Source organism: Sinocyclocheilus rhinocerous, unplaced genomic scaffold (assembly GCF_001515625.1).
Source record: "Sinocyclocheilus rhinocerous isolate Xijiao unplaced genomic scaffold, SAMN03320098_v1.1 scaffold3804, whole genome shotgun sequence".
In the NCBI taxonomy this organism is placed as follows: domain Eukaryota; kingdom Metazoa; phylum Chordata; class Actinopteri; order Cypriniformes; family Cyprinidae; genus Sinocyclocheilus; species Sinocyclocheilus rhinocerous.
Genome location: NW_015638672.1, coordinates 5,333 through 13,759, shown reverse-complemented (window position 1 = coordinate 13,759; position 8,427 = coordinate 5,333). Strand labels below are relative to the sequence as shown.

The 8,427-nt window shown below is 34.2% G+C and overlaps 1 protein-coding gene across 1 annotated transcript; it reads right to left on the bottom strand.

The window, feature by feature from the left end:
• Positions 1–1,765: 1,765 nt before the first annotated feature.
• cfap210 (cilia and flagella associated protein 210) lies at positions 1,766–8,288 on the bottom strand. The gene is made up of 9 exons (XM_016565214.1): positions 8,050–8,288; positions 7,741–7,940; positions 5,426–5,599; positions 5,142–5,347; positions 4,903–5,059; positions 4,683–4,822; positions 3,506–3,698; positions 3,131–3,295; positions 1,766–2,230 (listed from the first exon to the last, which is right to left on the bottom strand). Exons 1-9 carry the CDS (start codon positions 8,114–8,116, stop codon positions 1,877–1,879), a joined length of 1,656 nt encoding a protein of 551 aa, XP_016420700.1. The 5' UTR covers positions 8,117–8,288; the 3' UTR covers positions 1,766–1,876.
• Positions 8,289–8,427: the final 139 nt, after the last annotated feature.

Here is an 8,427-nt window from a genome sequence, read left to right as displayed (position 1 = left end):
AATGGACGTTTCTAATATATATTAGATATATTATTTCAGTTATTTTATTGGAAGTATATATATATATATATATATATAAAATATTATATATGAATATTATTAAGCATATGTACATAATGTCATCATGTATGTATGTTCTGTTGTGTGTATGTTTTATGATCATGAATTCTCACAATCTTTGTTAAAAGCTTCTTAGTTTTGCTTTTGCCATAACTCAAATGAGCTGAATTTTGATTTGTCATCAGTCTTTTAGACTGTTATCTATGGAAGCCACTGAAAAAAAGTCAGAATTGTGAGTTTATAAAGTCCAATTTTGAGGGGGGGAAAAAGACTGATATGTTCTCAGAATTGCGAGTTTATATATCTCAATTATGACATTTTAACTCGCAATTGCGAGTTTATATCACGCAATTCTGAGAAAAAAAAAGTAAGAATTGTGAGATAAAAACTCGCAATTACCTCTTTTATTTTCTATTCAGTGGCGGAAATGGGCTTCCATAGTTATCTAATGCCCTTAACATGACTGCTAGAAAGTCTACTAGCAAACTCATACTTACAGTAAGTTCTTAACACTGAAAGTCAGCTCCATCTGACGGCAGCAGATGTGTTGGACAGGATCATGTGCTATATAAATAAGCCCGGTTAAGAGAGATTCACAGTACCTTCAACATCAGATAGCCATGACATAACACACATGTACACACAGCACGAGTGCCCTGTGCTGCAGCAGACCACGTGTTAGAGGACAGATGTGCTCAACAGTCCCACAGATGCGCTACTGCTTGTGTTTGATGTATAGCTGCTTAACGTGCATGTAAGAACAATGTTTTATCGACCATGTGTACAGAAAAGGGCAACACTTGGGTGTCGTGATCAATGCTACTACTGTCTTCCTGTTTAATGAAGCGCACAGCCAAAAGTCACGATGTCTGTCAAAATAAAAGTCACACGCTGTGGTAATAAAAAAAAAATTTGATATACTGTATGGGACAAGAATGAAAACATGAATTTGGAGGAGGGATATATACACGTATTAATACTATAATAATATAACATATTATTTAATATATTAAAACATATTAGATAATAGATAGAAATATATTAATAAATACATTTATAAATGCATAAGTAATTACATATGTAAATCATTATATCATTAATATATCATTATAATTCATACTGCAATTAATAAATAAAAAAGTTACTTTGATATTTAAATGACTTAATATTTTATTGTATTGTTGATTGACTATTTAGATATATGATATATTTATTTCATGATTTACATGAGCATTGTTGCCCTTAAAAAGGGGGAAAATACAAAACATTTAGAAAGTTAGAAAATTATGTATCCAGGATTGATTGTATACACAGCTGATAACAATGCTGCTGTCATATTAATATTAATAATCTTGTTTTATTGTAGAAATAATGCCTATCTTGGTCATTTTGTGTCTTTCTTGTATAATGAAAAAAAATGAAAAAGAAGCTAAAATATAAATTAGTTTTAATTTAACACTTTTCAGGTAATAGTAAAATAATTAGCCTATTAGATGTAATTTATTTTTTATATATTTGTATACAGACATCCCAAAGCGAAATCATACTTTCATTTGACTTTCAATTTAGTCTGTTTTAACTATTACTCAAGTTTCTAGGAATAATACTGTTATTTATAACCACGTTTTTTCACACATCAGAATATTTAGAAACATAAACATCCAAATTGTGTGTAAAAAGAATATTTTGGGAAACCTTTTTGGGGTTAAAAAGCAGTATTTTAATCAAATGCAGCGATTACAATTTCATTTGCATAAAATCTTTATTATTGCAATAGTAAAAGAGAGTCATAATAACAATTAGATGTTGTGAAGTGTTACCAGGTAAATCCTAGTCTTTTCTTGGACTGTTGAATGTCAGAGGTCTCGTTCAGCTCTTTTATGTTTTGAGTGGTGCCGCTCACATAATTGGGCATCTCAACACCCAACTCATCATGGACTAGGTAACTTGGTCTAAGTCCACCGAACACGGGCCCCAGACCCCCTCCGACGCCCTCTCTGGCAGCCTTCAGGAGCGGGTAGGTGATTCTCCCTGCCTTCCCGGCTGTTTCAATGACCTGTTCAGCATATTTCTGAAACTGGTTTTCCTCCTCAACGATGAGAGCGGTGTTCTTTGCCACAAAGTGCTTCTCTTCTTTTTTCGTACGGTGATGCCTTGCATGTTTTTCAGCCTTCACAAAACCAGTGTTGCATTTGAAAGAAATCATAGTTAAATGTATAGTATGAAACGTATAAAAGGAACAGTTCACCCAAAGATAAAAATTTGCTGAAAATGTAGTCACCCTCAGCCCATCCAAGATGTAGATGAGTTTGTTTCTTCATCGAAACAGATTTGGAGAAATGTAGCATTGCATCACTTGCTCACCAATGGATCCTCTGCAGTGAATGGGTGCCGTCAGAATGAGAGTCCAAACAGCTGATAAAAACATCACAATAATCCACAAGTAATCCACACTGCTCCAGTCCATCAGTTAATGTCATGTGAAGTGAAAAGCTGTGTGTTTGTAAGAAACAAATCCATAATTTAGACATTTTAACTTTAAACTGTTGATTCTGGACAAAATACGAGTACATAATCCAGAATAACGCTTCCTCCAGTGAAAAAGTCCATCTCCTGTTGTCCCCTCCCATCAAAATCCACCCACATATGTGTTTAGAAATGTTTTGGACTGTTTTGGCTTGTAAACAGTGCTTGATCTGTGCATATTTTCTCTCCTGGTTCAGACGACAGCTTTTTTCAATGGAGAAAGCAATATTAGAGGACTCAGTTTGAAATGAAAAAAGTCTAATTAATAAATTTGCTTCTTACATACACACAGCTTTTCACTTCACATGACATTAACTGATGGACTGGAGTGGAGTGGATTACTTGTGGATTATTGTGATTATTTTATCAGCTGTTTGGACTCTCATTCTGACGGCACCCATTCACTGCAGAGGATCCATTGGTGAGCAAGTGATGCAATGCTACATTTCTCCAAATCTGTTCTGATGAAGAAACAAACATCTACATCTGGGATGGCCTGAGGGTGAAATATTTGGTGAAATATTTATTTCAGAGTTATCCCCACCATTTTTTGTATATAGCTGTCCTGTAGTGTTTTGCCTTCTTCTCTAGCTTTTTGAGCTTGAAGTTCTTGCTTTTCCATGAAGATTTTATCTGCTTCCTTCTTTGCATTCAGCATCTCCAGGGCTTTCTGTTTCTGTTCCTCTGCCTTTCGTTCCTGCTCTTTCCTCTAATACAGGGTTAAGAAAATGTTGTATGAATTGCAAATTATATATTTAAACAGTTTGATAGTCATAAATGCAACATTACTGTGGTAAAATCACTGTAATACATGGCCTCTTGTCACTAGTTGCTTTAGTTTAATCAAAAATCTAAATAATCATGCTTCCATTACTAGACAAAGCTTCGAAGATTAAGTATTCATGAATAGGTCATTTACCATGGACTCCCTGTGTGCAGCGATGGAGTTCAACATGGCTGCATGTTTTTCTTCTTTCTCACGCTGTTCTCGGGCCTGTTTGGCCTCACGTTCAGCGACCGCTTTCGCAGTGATCTCTTCCTCATTGCTGACTTGTTGCTGCTTCTGTACTGCTAGCTTCTGTATAATAGTCTCTCTGTGTCTCTGGAGCTCTCTAAAGCAAAAAAGAAATGCAAATACAAGACCAGTGCTGAGACAAAGCAAGCAGTGAAGAGAACCATTCTTTCTCTCCAGGGTTCCCACACTTCACCCACGCAATGAATTTCCATGACTTGTGATAGAAATGTGGATGTCCATTTGTATATCAGGTAACAATCTTTTGAATTAGGACATTTATTATTAGTCTGAGTGTATAAATGTTCCAGAGTGAAGATGGTTTGCAGGCATTTTCTACCTGACACTCAGAAAGAGCAGTTTCTAGATGATTAAATATTTTAGTACAGGGCAAAGTCCACAGTGTTGTTATTGGTAAGTAAAACTTGAACAATTAAAAATAGTTTCATTAATTGAAATAAATCTGAAATAAAATAAATATTAGACAAACTGAAGAACTGAAAACTGAAAATGAAAAATGGAAGTGTTGCCTTGGCAACTATGTGAAATAAAATAAGCTGAAGTTTAAGTACTAAAATTATTAAAACTACTGTAAACTGAAATAAATGAAATCTAAACAGGGTTATTATAGTTCACTAAACTGAAACTAAAAATAAAACCATTAAACAGAATAAAAAATATAAAATAATAAAAACTATATATAAAAAAAAAAAAATCTAAATCCCTAAAATTTAAGCTAAGATTAAAATGAAAAAACTAAACATTTATTTCAAAATATCAATCAATAATACTAAAATCAAGTCCATGATGTCTAAAAAATTAAAATTTTAAAATAACAAAAATGCCTCAAATATAAAAAATGTTGCCAAATGTATTTTAGCTGTTATCTAGCCATTAATATATCAAGTTTAGTATGGTTTCCAAGTGTTTAACATAAAGAGTTTGCATACTGTGTACAGTTTGAAAAAAAAAGCCTTCATAAATGTAAAAAATGCTCCTGAAAATGAACTTCAAGTTAATTTCTGACACTAGTTATATACCCATTTATACCCACAAGAATAATTGACACTGTGTTAGCATGTACCTAAATAGTTCCTCCTGCTTCTCTTTCCTCATTTTCATGATTTTTTCTTTATGTTTGGCGAGCTGCTTCTGTTTCTCCTCCTCCTCCTCCTGCCTCTGAGCCTCTGTTGCTTTCATCAGCTCTCTGTTGGTCAAATAATCCTGATGGAAGACAGAAGAATGGATTTCAAAACAGCATCTGATTCAATCTATCTGTAAATGTTGTTCAACAATCGCCTCACGTGATGTGCCTTCATCACGCTTCTCTTCTCTTCCTGTTTCTTGCACTCATTCATGGACTGTTCCCACAGATGAAGATCTCTGAGTCGCTCAATTTCTTCAGCCTCACGTTTGACCTCCTGCCTCTCCTGCTCTTTCTTCATTTCATGATCTTTTATCCTAATAGAGCAGGAAACATCAGGTCCTTTTGCATTAGCTACATTGTTGCCCGATGCACTGAAGCACTTTAATGTCTCCTTACTGTTGTTTCAAGCTCTCAGCGGTGGCCAGCTGGTCTTGTTTCCTCTGTATGGCATTCTGTTGCTCCTGCTGGAGGGCCTGTTCTTCTCTGCAAGCCATTTCAGCCACGATATCTCTGTCTATGTCCTTGCTGGCATTTTGCTTCATGCGTTTTAACTCGATCTGAGCCTCTCTTTCCTTCAGAACCTCTGCCAGCAACAGAGCGCTCTATAAAAAAACAAAAGGATAGTTTCTACTAACATTTCACAACAGAAAAGGTGTGATCAAATAATGAGAGACACAGACATGGAAGCCTTTCACTCTGTCGGTCTGGTAGTACTGCTGGGTTTTTGCTTTCTCAATGGCCTCCTTCCGTATCTGGGCCTGGTATTTTGCTTCTTCCATGTCAATTTGTTTCCGCTCCTCTTCTTCTATTGCCTCTCGAAATTTTTTCGCCTCTAGCTTTTTTTGTCGTTGTCCCTGTAAGGGAAAAAAAATGTGATTTGTTTTTCTCCATGGAAGATATTTTGCAAAAGTCAGATGCATTGCTTATATTAACCCAAGCATTTATATTAATAGTTTCTTTTTTCTTTCTTTTTACTTTTAAATTTTTTATTAAGAGACCCCAAAAATATTACATCAAGACAGCAATTAAATTACAGTCAGCTTATTCAACATTATAACAGAGGCATAGACAAAATGAAAAGTGGATGGAGAGAAGTACAGAAAAAAGGCTAAAATAAAACATCATACAAATATCTGCACTGGCTCAAAAGAATAAATAATAACCTTCTAAACAAGTGCTATTTTTGTATTATTGAGATACTATTATAGTTTTCATTAATATTTGAATATACATAATTTTAGTCAAAGTTTTAGTCATTTTCTTGTGTGTTTTTGTAATTTTTAGTAGCATTTTTTTTTTTTTTTAAATATGTAGCTTTTATTAATTTATTTCAGTTTTAATTTTAGTTATTTTAGTACATCGAAACTAGCTGAAATAAAAAATAAATATATTTATTTATTTTATTTCAGTTAAATTTTATTTTATTTAAAGTAAATATTTTTTAAATGGTATTAACTTAAGTTTCAATTTTAGTTTTACTAGCTATAATAACCCTGTTCTAAACACAAAAACAGCCATATCAATAAGTACAAAATTATCACAGGGGTATTATAATAAAATATTACATGCAAAAATTATAACAAATAATATACTTACATACAAAATATTATAATAAATTATTTTATCTACTAAATCTAACAAAATCACATTATTCTTTTTTCTTAATGAAGAATTTTTTTCTGATATTAATCAAAACTTTTCCTCCTTAAAAGTTTTTAGGTCGTTAAAAATTATGATATTTACGCATAATTTCGGGGTTTTCAAGCAATTATTGCTCACTATGTCCATATTATGGAGGACGAAACCTGCAAAAACAATAAATAAATAAATACACAAATAAATATGCAAATAAATAAATAAATGTGTCTATAAATACACAAATTCTTGTTTAAATACATATAGAAATAATTAAACATGTGATTAAAGTAGGCAAATAAATAAAATAAATTGGTGGGCAAATGGAAAATGTTTAAGGAAATGCTAAACTCATCCTATTTATTTTCCTTTGATCACTCATTTATTTCTGAATGTAGTTCCACATTTATTTTTCCTCTGAGCAACATGCTAATGAGAGGGTGTCAACCATGGACTTGGTCGGGGTCATGTCATAGCTGGGGGCGCGGCTTTCCTGTTGACAGGAAATGCATGGTGTTAATCCAGTATGGCCTACGTAAAGGCACTTTTTCCGTTCAACAGAGCAAGATACATAAAAAAACAGCTGTATTGTCTGTACAGTATCTGTGACTTTACAAATGACCCAAAGAAATGGCCAGTGTCGTTTCCTGACATAATTGTTTGTAACCCGATTGAGTCTCCAGCTAGAGACAACTGTAATATCAGTATCCCATGGTCATCGTGAGATCGTTTAATCGAGGAACAGACCGTTTTTTTCCCATTAGTTATCAGAACAGAAAATACAGGCGACAAAAGTATGTTTATTAAGCAAATAACGGTTCAGTATTGCAATTAAGAGCTATGTAAGCATTAATATTTTACATTGGCCACTTAAAATCTTTTATAATTTAGCTCTCTCATGATTATAACTACAAAACTAACCCTATGAAAAAGTGTAAGATAATAATCAGTCACCTTGACTGATGAAGTTAATAGGCATGCGCAGGCAAACGCTCAAGCGGGTCACACACGATCCGCCTATTCTTGCATAATTGACACCCTCTCATTAGCATGTTGCTCAGAGGAAAAATAAATGTGGAACTACATTCAGAAATAAATGAGTGATCAAAGGAAAATAGTTAGGATGAGTTTAGCATTTCCTTAAACATTTTCCATTTGCCCACCAATTTATTTTATTTATTTGCCTACTTTCATCACATGTTTAATTATTTATTTATGTATTTAAACAAGAATATGTGTATTTATGCACACATTTATTTACTTATTTGTGTATTTATTTATTTATTTATTGTTTTTGCAGGTTTCGTCCTCCATATCTATAAAGAGAGCTACAAGTACAGAAATAACAGCGCGTACTTACAGCGATGGTGTTGGACCAGTGTTTGACGAGCTCTTTAGAGCGCATGCGCAGCGCCTCCCGCTGTTCGGCCGCTGCAATCACACTCCTGTTGCGTTGATTCACCGCGTTCACACTGTCCTGCAGGCGCTGCCATTCCGATTTGGATAAAATTACTACTTGACGAAGATCTGCTTCGGTTTTCTCCACCTCCGAACTCACAGCTGTGTGCATTCGACAACATAGTTTCAAGTGATTATAAACTGTAATTATTATAATTTTACATATTATCTTTAGCTATCTTGGTGCACTAGTTAGTAAGCTCGGTCTCACCTTGTTTACTCGAGCCTTTCCTCCGCCCGTACTGAACGACGCCTGTTCTTATTGACGCTGTTGACATTTTACCTGCTTTTTTATTTCCCCTCACATTCGTTGATCTTGACGTACATTGAGATGTTTATATTTTTTTATTCCTTCATACATCGGAAAACTTGGCTAACGTTGGTAACATGTTCGGTTCGGACTCTCTACACTGTGTTGCTCGGCAACCATTTCAACTTTTGTTGCACTGTTCCCCGGCAACCCTGCTAGTGAAGTAGGTGACGTCATGCGAAGCCTTAAAGAGCCAGCCACCTAGAAAATAAACCACCCCTCCTGCAGTTTCACATTGGAACAGCCTTTTTGATCATTTAAATTGAAATATATATATAT